At 47.3% G+C, this 21388-nt stretch overlaps 1 protein-coding gene across 6 annotated transcripts in view; it reads right to left on the bottom strand.

The window, feature by feature from the left end:
- LOC311010133 (nck-associated protein 5-like) overlaps positions 1 to 21388 on the bottom strand; it is a 98758-nt gene that overhangs the window by 16108 nt on the left and 61262 nt on the right. For all 6 annotated transcript variants that reach the window (XM_084004659.1, XM_084004660.1, XM_084004663.1 and 3 more), the window contains 7 exons: positions 12607 to 12697; positions 9461 to 9613; positions 7552 to 7620; positions 4817 to 4855; positions 4616 to 4735; positions 852 to 956; positions 35 to 223 (listed from right to left, as the gene is read on the bottom strand). In XM_084004659.1, the coding sequence (XP_083860785.1) occupies positions 35 to 223; positions 852 to 956; positions 4616 to 4735; positions 4817 to 4855; positions 7552 to 7620; positions 9461 to 9613; positions 12607 to 12697 (766 nt within the window). The remainder of the gene's footprint in view (positions 1 to 34; positions 224 to 851; positions 957 to 4615; positions 4736 to 4816; positions 4856 to 7551; positions 7621 to 9460; positions 9614 to 12606; positions 12698 to 21388) is intronic.

The following is a 21388-nucleotide window of genomic DNA, read 5'->3' as shown; positions in this document are numbered from 1 at the left end:
CATCATCAAGGCAAGCTACTGTGTCAGTGCTTACCATTTTCCCACAGGAGCGTCCATCGTTCCAGGTGTAGGAGCCGCTGGAGAACTCGCTGCATGCACTCGACAGGGACAACTCACTGCTGCTGCAGCTGCTGCGTGGATATACCGGCGCTGGCACCGTCAGACTCAGCTGGCTCAGACACTTGGTCACGGGGAGACCTGCCTTTCCGTTCAACTGAGCCTCCTTTTAGAGATTTAGAAAAGAGAACAAACATTAACACAACTTAATGTGAGCGTATTTGACGTGCAAGGCGTCGGGCAGTGTTGCATATCTAATTGCTATCTTTCTGTTAATTTTGGTCCTGACAGGCCGATCAAATACTTGGGGAACGTTTCTTAAAATGCTATGGGAATGCACTCAATTTTAATTCATAAAAATCAGCAGATGTTTCTCCAATTAGAATCTCACTGTGGAGAATTTGGCCGTGCAAATATATGATTTTATTCTTGGATACAGGATAAGACATAATAAAGTGAGAGTTTCTCAGGTTGCATTTTCAGAGGGGTAAAAGGGTAAAGGAACTCATTTTCAGGCCTTAATGCATAATAAATAAGACGATGATGTTCCACAGTGTCCTATGGAGTCATTTTTACTGACAGCGAGTCAATCGATGGTTTTCTGGTAATATGACAAGGATTTATTCCTCTTAGTGCCGAGTGATACTGCAGAGAGCAGAGGAGGGTCACGGCTTCACATAGTTAGCTCTGTATTTTAATATCTTGCATTGATTTCTTGAGGAGGTCGCGGATATGCTACCTGGATGATTCATACGACTGAACCAAAATCAAATAAATAAATAAAATAAGCTTACACAGGAGGGAGAGTCTGTGTTCCTGGAAAGCAGGAAGGCTTTGCTTCTCTCCGGCTCCAGGAGCAAATCTGCCGCTGATAGATCCATGATCCGAGAGTGGAGTTTCTGAAAGGCAGCAAAGGACACGCCAGAGTGAATCTCAGGGATTCAAGAAAACAAACTGCAGGATGGTAGGATTGTTCTATTCACACTACGCACAAGCTAAAAGTCGGCTTTTTTACTGTTGATTCAATATTTAATTAAACTTTTAAACATCCCTTATAGTATATCAAGTCATAAACGTCAGTAAAAATAAATAAGTAGTCATCAACATCATCACAGAGCCATGCAGTGTTGCCCATCAGATTCCCTCCGCTGGCGCCATGCAGAGCCCTGATTCATACGCTCAAAGTCATTAATGTCATCGACCGGAAGAAAAAAAAACAACTTGAAGAAGAAATAATTGCATCAGGGAGCGAGGGATTCCTTTGATTTTTTTTATTCATATGCTGGTCGGCAGTCTCTCTTCTGTTATTTAAGTCTTGTGCTTAAGAGGGACGGATACAAAACCAAATACATTTCCGTGTATTAATCTCAGAACTTAATTACACCGGGTTCCCTTTGCTCAAATTAACTTGAACTGGAAATACGCCAGAACAAAACACTTGATCTTACACTGCATGTCCTGCCAAGGGTAAAACTAATGCTCACTCAGGGACTATATGTATGTATGTGTGTGTGTGTGTATTTCTACCCTCTGATATTCTTAGTTTTTACCATTAAAATTAAAAGCATTTCTCCTGCTGTGCACCTGCAGCAGAATAATATATGTATATAGAAAATGTTATTACATTTAAAGTCACCTTCTGCAAATGGAGACAGAGCCTTGAAAATCAACTGCTCACATTTTTCTATCAACACCATAACCATTTCCAAATCCAAACTGCCCATCTCCAATGTTATTGCATTCCATAAAACTGCGACTGACAGTTGGTATCGACTTCTTCTGTGTTGTGAAAGAGAAAACAGCTCACAGTGAAAGCACATCATTACGCTTTCCTTTTTTGTCTCTTAAGACCAAACAAGCAGCATCTCTTCGCCTGTGGCCAAAAACACAACAACACTAACCGTCCCGGCTCTCCTCTTCAACTTCCAGACATCCAAAAGGAAAACATTGTTTTGGTGTATGTGTGTGTGGATATGATTTTTCACCATAGCAACGGTTGTCGATGCCGGCTTCCAGCTATACAGGTTCTACAGTATTTTTGGGCTGAATAAAAACATCAAACAGCTTGTTGTTTAAAAGCTGGTTTGATTTAGTGGAGAGGCATTTAACTGTCGGGGTTTCTCAGGGAGGGCTGAGGTGTCACTGCAGCCTCTGATCTTATCATAGGGTGCTGGATTTCACCTCCTCAGCATCCTCATCAAGCATTCAGTCAATAGTGTCACAGGGTCGGGGGGGGGGGACTTTCAGGTTCAAGGTCGAGATCAAAGTCGGACTCATGGAAATGTTGCCTTTTAGAAACTCTTTTATAAAAAGCAAGAGGATTCTACTTTTATTCTTTTTGGGGGTTTTGGCTCCAAATCCTCGTCTCTGCAAATTCTATCATGGGAATCCATGAAAGCCTTTTCTTTCTGGTTTAAATGTGTTTCTTTGCACAGAAACTGTTATGTGGTAGTTTGATGGAGAGGTGATGAGGTGATGGCGGTCCTGGCGAGTCCTTGGGGGTCCTGAGTTACCTCAGCAACACACACAGCGCCGTCTCTCAGTCGCCCGTCACTTTTGATTGGCGGCATAAATGGACGCGACTGCACACCCGGTTATTTCCCCTCGGCTCACAAATACAAAACACACATTATTGCTGTCTTCAAACTGAATGTGAGAGTTTTTTTTCCCTGAAATGAATACGTGGCATTTTTCTTTCTTTTGGAATCAAAACCAATTGAAGTGAAGGCGGGCGAAGGTGCACGACGGGTGCAGCTCCCCATTAAAAAGCATTACGGTTGGTTATCAGAGAAAGGCAAGATGCCCTCGGGAACCGAGGACGTTTAATTACTGATAAGCAAAAAGGTCGGGAGCCGGACGGGAAAGCCAACACTCGTGTGGGTGATTAAGTCTCTGTCTGCTGGAGGCTCCACCAGGGAGAAGAATGAAAACTGACCCTCGTTATTTTCACATATTTATTAGAAACTTAGCGAGGAGGCCTCAGTCCGTGGGATGAGATGTGTAATTACACAAGAGTGGAGGTTTGGTCTCTGAAGGACCATCACGGAGGTTTTATGGCTGAGGCTTGATAAACTCCTCTTACTCATTACATCGACACGGACAATGAGTCGGCTAGCGTAGCTTAGCATCAAGACAATTAAAGCTCATTATTAATCAATTAGAAATGATGGAAACACGTATCTCATGTTATCAGCTCACAGATATGGCTGCATATATAGAGTGTCTTTTTTCATTTAGGGTTATTTTTAATGTAATTTACTTTTTGAATGCATGTTCTTGTCTGCAGTTCTTTGCTTAATTGTTCATTCTTATAAAATATCATGCACTCTGACCACCAAGGCAAATTCTGATCTCATTTGTCATCTTTTTTCATGCAGAAAAACGTATTTCCATGAAAGTTGTATTCGTATCGTGTGTGCTACTGGCTTACAGATATAGAATATTTCTGAATTCTATCCTGAGGTGATTAATATCGATGTTTTAACAGCTCTCCCACACATGACGATGGGTTTAAAAACGGCACAGCTGAGGGAAGTCAACGCCAAAACCAGCTGATGTATCGTCTCATTTGTTTCTTCTCAGCTGATTCACGGCCTTCATTCTCATCTCCGGCCTCGCGGTCGCCACGGTGATATCATCAATATCCCTCCTCCGGCCTTTTTTATTGTACTTTGTCCAATAACGACCAGTTTTACACCCAGAGCCACGATATCTGTCCTCCCTCCTCATTCTGCTCTGTTTCTCCTCCACCTCGACTCTCGTCTGACTCCCTCCCTCCCTCCTTATCTCCCCTCTCTCTCCTCTGACAGCTCCGTTTCCCGCTCCTCTCTCTCTCTTTGGCAGCTTGCCGTTTTCATATCGACAGCGAGCAGCCTCGAGACACGATTTTACACAATTACGTGAATTCCTACTTTGCAAACTGACCCTATTGAACCTTTGACAACAGACGAGGGAAGCGTAAAGTGGCAGCTTCGTCTCTGTCTCGTCTTCACAGCTTGAAAACTGCAAACAGAGATTTTTTACTAAATTGTTGTTTTCCAATTGACCAAGAAGATGAGACAATTTACAACAACCACTCCAAATAAGAGAATGTGGGCTTTATAGAGAATATGTATGAATATAAATATATAATAAATATGTATAGTGGTGGTTGTGATACTAAAAAAATCGTTTATTTGTTGTATGTGAAGAAAGAAGGAGATTACAGTTGTAGTGCTGCAAACATTCCTCAGAGACAGAACTGCATAGGAGGCATAAACCTGCATATTTTATTCTGATTTAGTTTTCCTTTGTAGAAGTTCTTCTTAAAGTGTAATGTACATTATTAATTCTGCAGCCTCATATTAAACTACAAGAGAACTTTGCTTTAAGGAGCTAACTTCCTTCATATTTGCTTCAAATCAGAAAGTTTTTCTTACTCTAAAGAATAAACAGTGTTTCTAGTTTCCAGTGAGTCCAAGCCAACTGAATCACAGTTTCTAAAGCTTCGTTCAGAGCTGCAGGTGTACAGATGTGTGTAGATATGGGTCAGCGTGGTGGGTCTGAGTGGGCAGCGTACCTGCAGCAGCAGATCCGAGGCGGGCTTGATCCGCTGCTGGAACAGGATCCCCAGAGCCCGATTCTGCTGCTCCAGGTCGAACACTCGAGTTCGCAGCTTCAGACATTCTTCCCTCAGATCCTGGAGGAGAGCAACTCGTTACATGTTGTAGAAAAGCGCATCATTAACAGTGTGATGCGTGATTTTAACGAGGAAACACACCTTCTGAGTGAGAAGCGCCTGCACAACCTGATTGGCAACCTGAAAGAGAGAGAAAAACAATGAAGTCCTCTCGACCCTCACGGGCCTCCGTAGACCACATTTACACTTCTCATGCTGCACTCCTCACACATAAGATGAATTATTGTCAACACAACATATCACAGGGCTCGTATCTGGGGTGTGTGTGTGCATAGAAGTGTCTCACACACTTCCTCATGGCGAGTATTGACAGCGGCATGCTGCTGTAGAAGCGGAGGCGTCTGGGTTCGCTCCCTCAGACCACAACGCCGACGGAGGAGCGGCTCCGATTACGGCTCATTGATTGCTCATTAATACTGTGTGAAGCCACAATCGGCTGGTTTGAGTGCCCTCGCTCTGGTTTATCGAACGCGGGAAGAGAGACGGAGTAAATATGGGGAAATGAGCTGCTGGCCAGTTACAGATCTGCTTTACAGAAAACAGCCTCGGACGGAGGGATTCATCTGTGACTTAAAAACCTCTTGCTTTGCCGTCCTATTTTTGAAGAAAAGGCTGAAAACGACATACCCAAAGTAAAATGGTTACTGTTTTTGAACCCTTATGACTACAGGCACAAAGCTGAGCATTCCTGAAAGATAACCCTTTGAATTTTCTTCTGCAGGTGTCAGATATACTCTAAGTGTTACTGACACTGAGTTACTGCAGCTCAAACATGCATTTTTTTTGCCTCGCCTAAATTATTTTTCTTTTTGAATGAAACAAGTTCGCTGTGGCTGTTATAGATAGGCCTAAAAGTTGAATGAAGCCACAGCCACAAGCCTGACCAACAACTGGTAGAAAGTAGATAAAAAGACACCCAAAAATGAGCTTTGCAAGTGCAGTGTTGTAGGGCAATGTCAGACGGAGCTGCATCTGGAACAAAGTGTTCCAAATGAGATTATGGGTATTTTTAGGTATATAATTCTACTTTTTTTGTTGTTTATTTCACCAGTTCTACAACTACTACTAATAAAACCAACATTTTTTTAATGTTTCTTTACATAACAGCCTTCTGTAATGAGACGCTGCATAACTATCATATCTGCAGGTCACAGTCTGACCTTTCTGAGCTGCTGCGCTCTCAGCCTCAAGCCCCCTCCCCTCATGTAACATACCGCTGGAATCGTAAGCTCATTGGCTATAAGACCCGTCAGTCAAAAAATGTACTCCTCTGCCTATTGGCTCTCTGCCTGGGGATTCTCGTGGTTGGTCAGCCGAGAGGCAGTGACGCACTGGCTCTCTTGATGGACAGATTTTTCAGCCAATCCGGATCGCAGGATCGTGGAAGGGGGCTTGTTTTGTCGCCAGGAAGTAGCGCTACACGGAGTTAGCAAAGTCCGTCATCGAAGAGCGATAACTAGCGATAAACAGCTATAAACAATCTTTTGTTCAGAAACTCACAACGTCAACACATGGCGTGTTATGGATGACTACCAGAGATCGCGTGCTCGTGGGACTAAACGAAGTAGCTACTTTTGTTCGTTGGACTCTTACCGTTCTCTGGATATAAGGATTAGCATGCAACATGTTCTTTCTGGACTTCGAGACAGCTCGAAAGGTAGGGAACTCCTGTCATGTTGTTGTTATTTTTCTGTGCACTCCTTGCACACATGCTGTGTTTGCTTTTGATGTGTTTTCCGTGAGCATAAAACGGCGTACTTTTTCGATTCGCGAGACTCGTAGCTTTCAAGTGATGTGTAATATGACTCAGACACATAAAAATAATATGCGAGTAAACAGAATGAATGGGAAAACTAGTGCAAAGCGGCCCGTCGGCGGGCCTGACATATAGACAGGTTAAACTACAGACGAGTTAACATTTAAGACACACATCTGGTCCGACATAAAACATGATCATCCCTTCTGTCACTGAACAAACACCATGGTAACGAGGGCAGCAGGACAGAGACGGGATTCACCCCAACAAACCGTCTCCCTCCTCATGCAAACCTCCGGGAGTCTCTCCACCCTTTGCTTCCCTTTCCCTCCCTGCAGCACATCTGCTCAGGACAAATTGGGCAACTCGTCTCCGCTGGACATGCCTCCCCTCCTCCTCTCTTCTCCCAGATTGATTCAGCAGAGAGCCCTGCTGGTTTCATTCCCCTCGCGTGGCTCCTAAAACAGCACTCATGGAGCTCTCCCAAATAACCGGAGGGCACAGAAGTGTTACGTAAGCCGGTTCACGTCAGGCTAACGCTATGTAACAGCTCATATTCCACTTTAATATTGAGCACAATTAATAACAACAACAACAAGCTGCAGGTATGACGGTGTGCATATTGTACATTTCTGCTCATTATTTTTACGAGCATCAACGAGTGGCCTCCTGACATTAAGGGCTCCATAATTGTGCATTAAAAAGCATGAAAAATAAGCAGCGTTCTGGTTGTCGTAAAGGTGTTTTTTCACATAAATCAGACTTAGGTAGAAGCTTGGTGTAGCAGCTTAGCGGAGCTGAAACTCTCCATTACAGAGCGAGATGAGGGATTTTAGTAAATAGTAGTAAATTAATTGTTAATAACAATTCACCTCCGCCTGCCTCCAGCTGTGTTTAGAGTAAATCACCAACCCTGCTCATTAAAACTCACAAAGTCAAAAGTCATGCAAGCAGAGATGGGGAACTTTCCAGTTAAACATCTGGCGGCTCGTACGACCTTGACGAGTCCTGGCGACCTTGAATCTCAGTTGTGATGGAGACAAACAGGGTTGGCACTCACCTCGTCCAGGCAGCGTTCGTACTGTTCCCTCTGGCTCTCGTTCTCCGACGCCAAGGCCGAGTTCTTCTCCTGCAGAACAACCCAGACACATCGGGGGTCAACGGATCTCACATGTGATGCAACAACAACGGTGGAGACGGCAATAGCAATCAAGCAGGAGCTGCTGCCGCGCTGAAAGGTCAGATGTCAACGGCGAACCGGGGAGCGAGCTGATAAAAGATGTAGGAGGTAAGGCGGAGGGAAAGGTCAAAGGGATGGAAGTTATGGGGGTGAACTTTGGGGGGACGGCAGCGAGCCGACTGCAGGTTGGGAAGCTAATAAGAATATCTCCGGCGCCCTATTGATGTCTGGGAGATCCTAATTTGTCAGCCGCCAGCCCGGCTCGCTGCTGTCGCCCTCTGACCTTTAGGAGAAAGTACCAACGCCTTGATGGGAACACGGGAAGCATAATTACAATCCAAAACAGTGTAATGATGCCGGCTGGGAAGGAACCTCGTCATGGCTGCAGCTGGAATGAATGACCGGGTTAAAGAAGCGCGTGTGTTTATGAATGGAAGACTAATCCATTCTTCCTCCACAGCGACTAAAAGAATCCCCGTTTAATGTGTTTACTTCTTCTTCCTGAACTATGAAGTGTTATCCGACTCTCCCAAGCTGCAGCAGGAACATTAAGTGGTATTTTGTTACCTGAACCCCGACATAAATGTTATTTTCTGCTTTATTGCTCGATGACATAAAAGCCTTTAAAAGGTTGAAACAGGAATCTCAATGTCATTTGGATTTATTCATGGATTTATTGTTTTTTTCATGCTGTAATGTTTTCCTCTCACATCCTCTGTGAAACCTTGACGTCAGCTGCTCTCTTAGCTGACAGACATTTAAATGTGTGAGAGATTATTTCCATTTTCTTCCTGAAGCTGTCAGCAGATCGGCTACAAGGCTCAATGCGAACGCTGATCTGGGAGCAGTTCAGTGCAGAGCAGCAGAGCAGCAGAGCAGCAGAGAAATGACCACGTTTCCTGTGATGGATGATGTGTTTGTTAGAACTAGAACGATGGCGGGGAATTAAAGGGGAAGTTAAATACGTAAGATCATTAAAAACACTTTATATCATATATTAAGATAAGCAACAGCGCGTGGCTGTTTTCATCTAAGCCGCGTGATGGATCGCCTCGGCTTCCGTCTCGCCGCGTCCGCCGGGCGGCGCATCCATCACCGGCGCCGGCACGGCGGGATAGAAACAGATAGCTTCCAATAAAGGCATTTAAAGGTAACATTAAGGTGATGTGCTTCATCGGATGGATCGCCGGGACAGCAGGGAGATAACTGAGCAGCAACGGGCAATTACCTGCCACTTTGCTGTAATTAGGGACTATTTTCTACCGGGGAGGGAAAAGGGACTCCTGTACCTCCTTGTGAGACAGCTTCTGGAGTGTTTTATTATCTTAAAAAGAAAATGCAGATGTTGTTTGATGAGGTAAAGACACCGTTAGGAAAGAGAAGGTGGCCGGATGTAATTAAGTCCTCTAATTGCTGAAGAGATCTGAGAGGAAGTGTCCGGTGGAAATAATGAAACCAATCGGCCTCGGCTTCCTGCTCGGAGCTCACGGCCGAAATCCCCGAGCTCAGAGGAAAACAAACCCGAGCTGGAGAGGAGCCGAGGAGCCGAGGAGCTGAGGAGCTGAGGAGCCAAGGAGCCGAGGAGCTGAGGAGCCCCGGGCCCCCACGGCGACTCTCACAGGAGGACTTTGCTCTCCAAACAGAAAAGGAGGACTTGATGAGCTGTCATGCTTCCAGACGCGACTGAACAAAGAGTCTGACAACCGGCCACAAAAGGAGAGCCGGCGGCGGCTGGAAGGCTGGATGAAGACGAGGGGAGAGGAGGGAGAAGAAAGGTAGGAGTAGATACCTCCAGGGCCTTGAGGCGATCCAGAAGGGGTTTGTCTTGGTCCTCTTCCGCTTGGCTGGCATCGGGATCGGCGTTGGGAGGATCCGGCTCCGTTTGAGAGCCGTTCTCTCCGGGGCCGGCGAACTGTTTACGCACTTCCTCCGAGAGTTTGTCCTGAGGAAGAGAAGAAAAGGAGACGAGGTTAGAGAGACGAAGACGATCTGGCGAATAAAGAACCTGAGCAGATGGGACGAAGGCGTTCAGAAACGAGGTGTGACAAATGTTTCAGGGTGCAAAAACAAACGGGTAAGGAGGCGTGAAAGGCAGAAATCAGAGGGAAGAAGGAGGAGAGAAGAAAGAGGAGAGGATCAGATGGGCAGACGACAGGGAGCAGCGCCGACAAACATCCCATAATCCCTAATCATGTTTCACTGTTTTCCAAAGAGTGGCGGTGACCTTCATCTGGTCTCTCTCAGTCTCTCTGCCAGTTCTCTTCTCCTCCTCGCCTCCTTTTTAGCTTCCTAGCATCTGTGATGATTAACTACTGCTAATAATTAGACACTAATTAGACTCTCTGGCTCGCACCAACACCCAGAAGAGACTCCAAAGATCGTTCCTCGCTTTCAAGGAAAGGAAAGGACGCACTTGTTAACTGAGCATCTCTTCATCGCAGTACAAATAATATTTAGCCTTTAGTAGTTCTGGTTTGAAAGTACATTTAATGGGGAAATTGAAAAGGATCTACGTTTCAGGGGCAGAAGAAGAATCCGATGAGTCGGTCGAGGAAAACACCCGGTGCTTGGGGAATTCTGATGGCGTTGTATTTATATTTAAAGGAAGAAGAAAAGATCCCGTTTTTAATCCGATATGATCCATTAGCTTCGACCACTGAGTGAGGAACCGGCTACGCCGACGGTTGAGTTACAGACAGTATTTATTATTTTACAGCCGGGTTATAAATATTCAGATTCAAACTTTTACTCAAAGTTGCACTTTAAATTTTGAAGGTTTGAAATGTGCTGACAAATCCAAAACGCTGCTCAGAGTTCCATGTGGGAAAGTTTCAGTGACAGCAGCATGACTTCCTGTCGAGGAATATTCCTGTCAGGTTAAACAAAGTGCATCCTGGGAAATGTGTGATTGTTTCAAAGAGTTTTAATCCTATTAAAAGGATTGAAGATATTAGATAAAGTGATTTATCCCGTTTCAGAATTTGTTGCTTTTATCATTGTAATTAAATATTCAAAATATTCTTTCAAAGCAAGAAAACGTTTAAAGTGAGGATTCAGACGTAATGAATCCAGAAAACTGGTTTTCACTCTTTATAAGTCTGAATGTATTCAGTTTTACTTGCAGCCATCATTCAAAGATCTCCTGCATCTTCTAAACGGATATAAAGACTCTTTTTATTGCACACTGATGAACTCACGATGCTGCGTTCGGTTTCTGGATATTAATAAGAGAAATGTGTTCCCTGCTATGGACACTAAGTCATCACCTTCCCTTCTCCCTCACTGTTGAAACCTCCTGCTTTCATCCAAATATGAAGTTGCATATTACAAACACGATGATGGTTCTCCGTTTCCATGTCCACCAATAAATCCTACGCTGGGTGTGACATCCAACAAAGACTTGTGTGCTGCTGATGCAGATCAAAACACTTGAATGCATCACACACAGACGGAGTGAGAAACACAGCCAGCGACCCGCCGCCTCGGAAACATCTCTATTCTCTGTGCCTCTCTGCTGAAACCCAGCAGCTCCTTCTCTTATGTAACGGGGTCAGAGGTCATGGATGAACAGGATCAGGACGAGGGAGACACAGACAGAGATGTGAAACAGAATCCGTATGGTTACAGCTCTATTAGAGATGCTCAGGTACCATCGTGTGTGTGTTATTATTATTTAAACAGGAGTTTACTCCTCTTCCTGTATGAATGATTTATGACTGCTGAGAGAATCCACATAACTTTTTGTTTCTAGTTTTATAGATTTTAGAGTGTAAATTATTGCCATTGCATTGACTTCTCATTAGCGTTGGCTAACCTCACTCCGCTGGGTCATGTTGTTGTTCCTGTAGCTGATCAATTATATGCTGACCTGCTATTAGATGCATAGATGCTCCAGTATTTACTGCTGCATGGGAGGCACTAACAGGTATCAGTATAGGATACAGGAGGAGGGAGGGTCAGACCCTAGGAGGAGGGAGGGTCAGACCCCAGGAGGAGGGAGGGTCAGACCCTAGGAGGAGGGAGTGTCAGACCCCAGGAGGAGGGAGGGTCTGACCCTAGGAGGAGGGACAGACCCCAGGAGGAGGGAGGGTCAGACCCCAGGAGGAGGAAGGGTCAGACCCTAGGAGGAGGGACAGACCCCAGGAGGAGGGAGGGTCAGACCCCAGGAGGAGGGAGGGTCAGACCCTAGGAGGAGGGAGGGACAGACCCTAGGAGGAGGGAGGGTCAGACCCTAGGAGGAGGGAGGGACAGACCCCAGGAGGAGGGAGGGTCAGACCCCAGGAGGAGGGACAGACCCCAGGAGGAGGGAGGGACAGACCCTAGGAGGAGGGAGGGACAGACCCTAGGAGGAGGGAGGGTCAGACCCTAGGAGGAGGGAGGGACAGACCCCAGGAGGAGGGAGGGTCAGACCCCAGGAGGAGGGACAGACCCCAGGAGGAGGGAGGGACAGACCCTAGGAGGAGGGACAGACCCCAGGAGGAGGGAGGGTCAGACCCCAGGAGGAGGAAGGGTCAGACCCTAGGAGGAGGGACAGACCCCAGGAGGAGGGAGGGTCAGACCCTAGGAGGAGGGACAGACCCCAGGAGGAGGGACAGACCCCAGGAGGAGGGAGGGACAGACCCTAGGAGGAGGGACAGACCCCAGGAGGAGGGACAGACCCTAGGAGGAGGGAGGGTCAGACCCTAGGAGGAGGGACAGACCCCAGGAGGAGGGACAGACCCCAGGAGGAGGGAGGGACAGACCCTAGGAGGAGGGACAGACCCCAGGAGGAGGGACAGACCCCAGGAGGAGGGACAGACCCCAGCAGGAGGGAGGGACAGACCCCAGGAGGAGGGACAGACCCCAGGAGGAGGGACAGACCCCAGGAGGAGGGAGGGTCAGACCCCAGGAGAAGGGAGGGTCAGACCCCAGGAGGAGGTAGGGATGCTGGTTTACCTTGTAGGCCTTCATGATGTCCACCGTGTCCACAGCGGTCTGCTCCACGACGGCCTGGTTCTGCAGCAGCGAGCGCACCGTCTCTTCCATCCTGCAGAACAGAACACACGGCGGCCGGTGAGCGACAGACGGACTCACTGAAGCCTCGTCGGTTGGTGGACGACCGTATGCTGCATGTTTAAGAGCCGGAGCTCCGAGGTGTCGGAGTGGAACGCAGGTCCACTACGTGACTTGTTTTTAATCTCTCCTGCAGAGCAGCCAGGATGAACCTGCTGCTCCACCACAAACACAACGCAGACAGGATTCAAGCTGCTTTACAGCGTTATTAGATGCAAATGGATCGTTGCATCACAATAACTCACACACAAACTGATGATGATGAGAACGGGACTGAATCAGAGACACACTAGACGGATGATGGTATGCTGCTGCTCGCTTCTCTACACCGGGAACACTTAGATAGAGAACAGGATGTGCAACTATAGCACTTACAGACTTATTGTGTGTGATTTTGTAGGTGTGTGTGTGTCGCTGGCTCGGACTAAGTGCAATCACAGCATCAGACGACGAGCGAGTGACCTCGACCTTCCAGTCCCGGTCTGCAGGAAACAAACTCAGCTGCTAGTTTGTTGCTGCGAGCTGCATGCAAAAATGTCTATTTCCATCTGAATGAGAGGCACATGTCATCCCTGCAGCTGTGAGGTCAACTTCAACCTGACATTCACTTTCTGATCAAATAATGCAGGAATGAGATACAGCTGAGAAACTATGTGATGATCTTAGACCCGGCTGGGATCATAGAAATCATCAGATACATGATGTTAATATTTATATTTAGAGCTTCAGTTAAATATCAGTAATACAACAATTGTGTAAGAAAACACTTGTTTAGTGTCTGAATGGAATCATTTGTGCATGTATTTAATTCCTGCCTATAATAATAATAATGTAATGTCCTGGTTGCTCTGCTCCCTCGGCCTGGCTGTACGTCGGCGTTGAGAACGTTGGAGCTGCAGCTTCACCATCTGTCCGGCTGAGCCATAAAGCCGGCTGTAATCAGGCCGCTCGCCGCGACTCAACCACTTCCTGCTTTAAACGCTGCCCTTAATCAGCACAGCCTATAGAGCAGCGAGGACGAGGACCGGAGACTCCGGGGTGGGACTAGCAGAGTAGTTTAAGTATATTCTAAAGATTTGCATCCTTTCTACTGCACAATTAAAAAGATCTGTTTTTTAAGTGGGTTTGTGTGTTTTCTGCACGGTAAAATGACTGTTTTTGTCAATGGAGTCTGGTTGTTCAGCGTCGGAAAGGGAAGTACATACATATTTACCACCATTAAAACATCAGTTGAGGTTACTATATTTAGAGTATATACCCACCCCACACACACACACACACACACACACACACACACACACACACACACACACACACACATAACTACAGTGCTGCTCTGCTCCCAGCAGAACAAACAGAATAATAGATACATGATGTGGTCATTCACACACCGTCAGATCTGCATAACTTCCAGACAAACTTCCAGCGCGACCTTAACGACCTCCACATTACGCAGTGAAACACTTTGATGCCTCTGCCTCCCGGGGTCAGAGGTACTCTGTGGTACTGATGACACACCTGAAAGAGACCCTTTGTGGTTCCAACCCGGCCCCCCCGAGCCACACTGCATTTCAAAGTCACATGAAGCACAGATGTGCAGCGTCTCGCTGGACGGGAGCCGGCGGACAAAGAGCTGACACGCTTTGAAGTGAAGCGGCGGTGCTTCGGGACCGAGACACTTCATATGGAGGGAAGATTTATTCTATTCTGAAAGAAATTCTATTCTGGGAATTTAAAACAACAACAACCACAGTCTTCATACCTGTAATCATCAGCAAATGCATCCTCTCCGTTTCTGCCTGGACTAATAGTTATCATCACATTTTCTTTGGAATAACACAAAGAAGAATCACTAAATACTAATATCATCAAACCGCTTCTAATAATATGTTTCGATGCACTAATAACGACTTTGAGAGCTGATTCAAAAAGTACATTTAAGTAATGAAGTCCCGCAAAAACATCCCATAAAATCAACACTATCATTTGTCATGACTGTAGACTCAGCCCTCTAAAACCTATTCATATGTGAGAGAGAGTCTGCTAAATGTGCATGATGGATGGATTATAGCTCTCAGATGACAGAGCATTACTTTACATAAATACATAGTCTTGCTCAGTGCGACGCTGTGATTAATCTCTGAGCGCTCGCCAACGGCCGGACTAAAACATCATTCAGGGAGGGAGGGAGGGACGTGTGTGTGTGTGTGTGTGTGTGTGTGTGTGTGTGTAAGGACGTTTGTGGAGACGAAAGCAAATTCTGACTTCCCTGACCCTCGAGCAGCGCACGCTGAATCTCAAACACGGCGTTCGTCAGCAGTCCAGGAAATACAATTAAGGGTGCAATCAATTATCAGCCTGCAGGTCCGACACACACACACACACACACACACACACACACACACAGGAAACACACACGTCTGCAGCGCCGGTGTGACGGAGAGCAAAGTGATGCATCATCAGAACACAGCGGGACAGTTAGAGGTGAAATGCTGCGTGGAGTCTCGGTTAACGTCTTCTTCTACTTCTACTTCTCCTCAAACGTCACAACTTCAAACCAGGCAGCTTTCTATTTCTATCCACTGAACCTTCACACATGACAGATTCCTCCACAGATGACGATCAGAATCCCTCAGAAAGCTGACGACGGCAGCTCACAACTCACCGCGTCTTCAGCTTCCCTCCATGTTTCGCTCCACGGCTCCTCCGGAGGAACGCCAGGACGGCGGCGCAGGCGTCCCTCAGCTCCATGTGGAGGGACATCCCGATGCACGGCGCTGCAGACTGACCTCCACACTGCTGATGTGGGCTCTCTAGGCGGAAATAGGCCACGCAGTCATCATGTAAGCCTGAGTGCTCTCTGCTCCATCCACAGGCAGCGTGGTCCTTTCTGCTCGCCGTGCCTCCAGTGTGTCATTATCCCATGCCGGCTCTGTGCACAGACAGTGAGCTGGCAGGCGGAGACTTTCCCATATGTCCATGCTAAGCCCTCTCCGAAGGAGTAGGGCCCCCGCTGGGAGGCAGGCAGGCCTGCTGGTCCTGGATCAGACAGGAATCAGAGCTGGACTTGCAGGAGATGAAGCAGCACTAAGGACAGGGATCTCCCCTCTTTTGGCAGCCAGTGTGTGTTTAAGTGTGTGTGTGTATGCAGCTGTGTGGCGCTTCATTGTGTCAAGGCTTTGGCTTCACTAGAATCAACACTTTTTGCAAGAAAAGCTAGAATACTGGAAATGCCATCTCACATTTCTGTTTCTCCACGATCTTCTCTCCCACTGTGTCAGGACGGGTTCACTTGTTTATTTCAATCATTGCTCCCTTTTGCATGTTTCACAGCTCAACATTCCCTCCTGCCGTGGTTGGATATTCAGCCTGCCAGCATTCCTTGGCAGCAGCTTATTAGCGACTTCAAAATAAAAGCATGTAAATCATAATCATAATCATAAAATCCACCCTAAGCTTCAACAAAAAACACAAAGCATACAATTTGAAATGAGAGACAAAGAAAGAAGAGAGAAGCTGCAGTGTGTGAAAGTATGAAAGTAGCCCAGATCAGTGGCGATACTCTCACTTCATCAGCGCTGTCAGAGGCTCAGGTTGGACCCAGACCCGCTAATCAGATTTGACCGGAGGAACAATTGGGAAATCCTTTAGCGGGCTGAAATGACAGAGAGAACAATCACCTGGTTGTGTGGCTGACCCGGGGCCATCGGGGACCCTCACGTGACCGCCGCCGCTGCATCGCCGGCTACTTATCTGACCTCAGCGGCCCCGCCACGCCGTCCGCTATAGCACAAGAATATTCCATTCTTCTTCTCAGACTCCAGCCGTCACTTCTGTACGCCCACCGGATGATTGGCTGGCTTAACCCGACGCTAAGCCACTCTTATCCTCTTACGGCTGTTTTGCAGAAAACATGCGAGGAGACCCTTTCTTCGTCGTGACCCAGATGAATGAGAGGGAGCCTGGTTCAGAGCCTGGAGGACACCTCAGAGCTGTAAAAGTCATGCACATCAGTCATGCACGTTACAGCGGGGTAGCATTACAAAAGGGTCCTCATGACCGCGGACTCCCGTCCGCGACCTCTGACCTCATCAACAACACACACATGCCAAAGAGTGAGAGATCAAGAGGCCGAAGCATTTAGGATTCCTCGACAGTCATATTTCATTCTGATATTTGTTGACCGACCGCTGTGAAAACATCACAGGACGTCCAGTTAAATCACAGAGCTCCATCAGAACATGATTCATCCAAATACCGTTTCTGATTGCAGACTGTGCAGAGCCGCCGCCCGGTGCATTCGAGGACCGTCAATGAAAAAGAGACATATGGAGTTTTAGGTTCTTGCTCTTTCATCTCTCTCTACATTTGGAAGGGTTTAGAGTGCAGATTCATGATGGCCGCCGCCCCCCCAGATGTTCACCTCTGGCAGGAGGAAGCAGTTAGCGATCCATCGGTCCTCGGGAGCATCTCGTTGGTTCGTGTCTCCCCGGGTTCTCAGGCATGTGTGAGCCACATGTGAGACGGAGACGGAGGAAGACGTCCCGGTGGGAACCCTTCGTCACGATGACACTGACGGCTGGGAACATGCAGAGTCGGAGCAGACCATACAGAAGAGCTTCATTTTCCTGCAGCTGCCAGGCGAGCGAATCTATAGTGAAACCATGAGGTCAGCTTGAATCACATGCTGGTTGGTTTTAGAGAACCGATGCCCTACTTCCACAAAAAGCTTGTAATCTGACCTCTTTCATCAGCACGCCTATGAACATCATAACCGCCGCCTCTAATCCAAGGCCGGATGTGAGCCGCGCACAAGTGTTCCTGATTGTCTGACATATTTACCAGCGAGTAACGGGGTCGCACTCTGACCCACAAACCCGGCACGGTGCTTAGAGGGACCAGAACCCAAATCCAGTTCAATCAGGGAGAACTCTCTTGTTTCTGGACCAATAAACCCTTTAAATACGAAGTGCTCCCAAAAATAGTCCAGACACCTATGATCTATGTAACAGCCATTGGTCAGGAGTAAGGGACTTCAAAAGGCCGACCCCCTCTGATCCTGTTAATGACCCCAGATGTGTCGTCTTGAACAGGGGCCGATTCATCCGGCTAAGTCCTGCAGAAGCATGCAGGGGGCCAAATTAAAAAACTCCACCTGGGCGAGGTCGGATGTTTAGATGATTAGGAGAGAGGGCATTGATCTGCAAACAGAGCCGTCCCCCCCCTCCCCTGTCTGAGGGAATGTGGCGGTCCAGCTGTGGCGTCCACTGTGGAACAGCGGTAATGAGAGCAGCACACAGACTCTGGTTCTCTACTCTGCGGAGCGAGGAGGGATCTCCACCGGAGTGGGACTCTCCAAACAACTTTGTAAGACGCCGCCATTCCTGGCTGTTTACATCACACACACACACACACACACACACACACACACACACACCCACACACCCACACACACACACATAAATCTGCAGCACCAGTCATCGTCTGCTGTTGTTGTTAGTCGAGCCGTAAGTCTCCCGTGTCCTGCCGTGAAGAGGGCCCTTCAGGACGGCCATGAGTCAGAGTCAAGTAGACTTTAATCGCCATGGTTACGCTGATGAGCGTGCGTGTGTTCTGGGTGACGATCTGAGCGGCGAGGAGGAATTTTATTTCCAATCCGCCTTCAGAAAAAACCTGGTTTACTTCGGACGACTTCCAGAGAAGAAAAAGGGACAAAAAACCAACAAGATATCGAACCTCCGCTTCTCCTTCATCTCCAAAACACCAACGACAATCTTTAAGAGGAGAAGGATCCTTCATTACCTGGAAGGTGCCTCCTTCATGTTCGGGCCCTGTAGGGGCCCCGCTGGCCCCCAGGTTCCTGTCTGCTCCCCGGTCATCTCACCTCCATTCCTCTCCGTCCGGCGCGGGCTCTTAATGGGGTGGGCCGGGTCCCGGGGTGGGCTGGGTCCCGGGGTGGGCCGGGTCCCGGGGTGGGCCGGGTCCCAGGGTGGGCCGGGTCCCGGGGTGGGCCGGGTCCCGGACTGGAGTCTCCCACTAATCCGTGGGGGTTTAGTGACGGCAGGCCATGCTAGTGGTGCTGGAGGGGGACTGACCCACATCAGGAGGGGGAGGGCATGTGACACACACCAGGCTCGGAGCCCAACGTGGTGGGGGAGGGTGTGTGTGGATGGAAGCGTGTGTGTGTGTGTGTGTGTGTGTGTGTGTGTGTGTGTGTGTGTGCACCTACGTCTGCTGCTAAATGGCCAGTCACTTGAGGAATGCAGGGCCTCTGATCTCAGTCATGAAAACACACTCACATCTTTTTGTTTTGCAGATGAAAGTAGAAAAAGAAAAAGGAGTTTTACATTCAAACTGTGCCAGATATAGTGCGAGTGTTACAGAAACACACACACACACGCAAGGCTGGAAGAAGAAGAAGAGGAGTCTCCGGAGGAGGTCTGGCTCCAGGAGTCGGCGTCTGATCTTCTTCCTCCTCGGCTGTTTGTTCATGTGAACCTCCAACAAGCAGCACATTAGCTTCTCATCTCGTCTCATCACAGAAAACATCTCGGCCTCCGGTGCAAGGACCCGTTTTTGGCAAATCTATTTCACACGCTCATTTGCATGTTGTTTGATATCTCTGCTCTCACATTTGGCATTTCATCAGCGGCTGATTTCACCGCCGTTCCTCGTGATTCAAAGCGTGGATTAATTAGCGATACGCAAATCAATCGCTGCCGGGGGTCAAACAGATCTGAGGTCTGTTTCAAAGATTGGATGTCCACTTAAACATGATTTACGGCTGTTATCTGGAACGAGACTTTGATTAACCCGAGCTTTCTATTCCCCTAATGTGCATATAATATATATATATATATATATATATATATATATATATATATACACACACATACGTATGTTTACGCTGGTATATGAAGTCCAGAGCTGCGAGCAGCAACACAAGTGGGGCAAAGGTACATGTGGAGCCGCTGGCTCGTCGCCCGGTGGCCGAGATATCTCCTTCTTTTTTTCTTTTTTCTGGATGTAAGTCGCTAATTAAAGTGACCTCATTGATGTCCCATCTGCCACCGCGGCACAGAGCCACCAATCATTGGCTGCCGTGTAAGAGGGTTAATCCAAAGGAGGGCCAGGTACGCACACACGCACACACGATTCAGCACGACGATGACAACGTAGCCGCGGCGTGAATAAGTTTGAGCCCCCCAGTCTTCGATAAAAGAAGGAATCTATGTCTATAATGCAGAGCCAGCACCGACCAATGAGAACGACCCCTGACAAATTCATCCGTCTCCATGGGGACCTGCATGTGCAACACCCAATCAGGGATAAGCTTTCTACATGTCCTGACTTCCAGACATGGCTGCTCATGTAGCTGCTCCCCTATCTACTAACTCACCTCTACAGTAACCCCCCCATCCCCCTTTAGTGGTCTGACCCGAGGAGGCAGTGGCTGCAGGAAACACAATAAGTCTCCGTGAAGGTCAGACAGGGAGACACAGACAGGTCAGACAGGGAGACACAGACAGGTCCTTTGCTGCAAACAGAAAAATTGGTCCAGAAAGGTTCCGTGCCTCCTCCCGGACAGGAAGTCATCATCTACCAGCTGGAAATGACCCGTAAACCATCATTTCACAAAGGTCACATCCTGCATGGACTCCTACCAATAAACCAAAACAACAGAGGTCGGGTGGCTGAAGCACCTTTCAGCAGCCTTTTCAAGGCTTTTATTAAAAAAAGATGTGAGGCAGCTGAATCTCGGTGAGAAACACCAGCGAGTTAAACTCAGAGTGGGATATTTCAATGTGTGATAAATCTTTGGAATGGCTCTTAAATATTGGATTCCTCCCCTGGCGGCGACTCGGCTCCGGCTGCACTGAAGCTCCATTAAAACCTGCAGGATTCTCTCCACCAGCTTAATGAGAAGATAACACTTCATGTGAAATCCTCTGCTTTTTCTTTTGGGGGGAAGTGAAGCGCTGAATGCCTATCGCATAATTAAGGCATCAGCTGGGCTTTGATTGGCCGTCCCTCGCCGTCACACCTCGGCGGCCGCGAGATGCAGCGGCAGCTCGTGAATTACTGAAGTTATGACGGGAGAGCGATGTTCGAGCACTTCAGAAGTTCTGCCTTTAAAAGCACCGAGGTCAAGAGGGAAACATCAGCAGTACTTTTAAATGGCGAGAGGAAAGAAAGCACGGCGTGTTGCATTACAAGATTGTTGTGTTGAATGGATCCTTTGTGGTTTTGTCATGCCTTTATGAGGTATTTATAATGATGTGATGGCGTTTATCCAACTTCTAGCCTGTAATGTCCTGTGGCCTCTGTTGATGCTTTTAAAAAGCATCTGAAGACTCATTTGTTGAAACTGGCTTTTGTAATAATAATAATAATAATGATAATAATACATTTTATTTGTATGGCGCTTTTAAAAAGCTACTCGAAGACACTTTACATATAAATAAATAAAATAAAAACAGTAATAATCACAGGTTGGTCTCATGTTTGTTATTTATTTTTTAAATCCTTTAAATTTGTTTTATTTAATTTTATTTCTAGTGGTATTTATTTCTTTGCTTGCTCATTCTACTGTTTAGGTCTGATATACAGTATATCTCATATACATTTGAACAATTTTATCATGTGAAGCACTTTGTGGTTTTGT

Source organism: Eutrigla gurnardus (assembly GCF_963514095.1).
Source record: "Eutrigla gurnardus genome assembly, chromosome: 24".
Taxonomy (NCBI): Eukaryota; Metazoa; Chordata; class Actinopteri; order Perciformes; family Triglidae; genus Eutrigla; species Eutrigla gurnardus.
The sequence above is the reverse complement of the archived record's forward strand: the minus strand, read 5'-3'. Positions and strand labels throughout refer to the sequence as shown.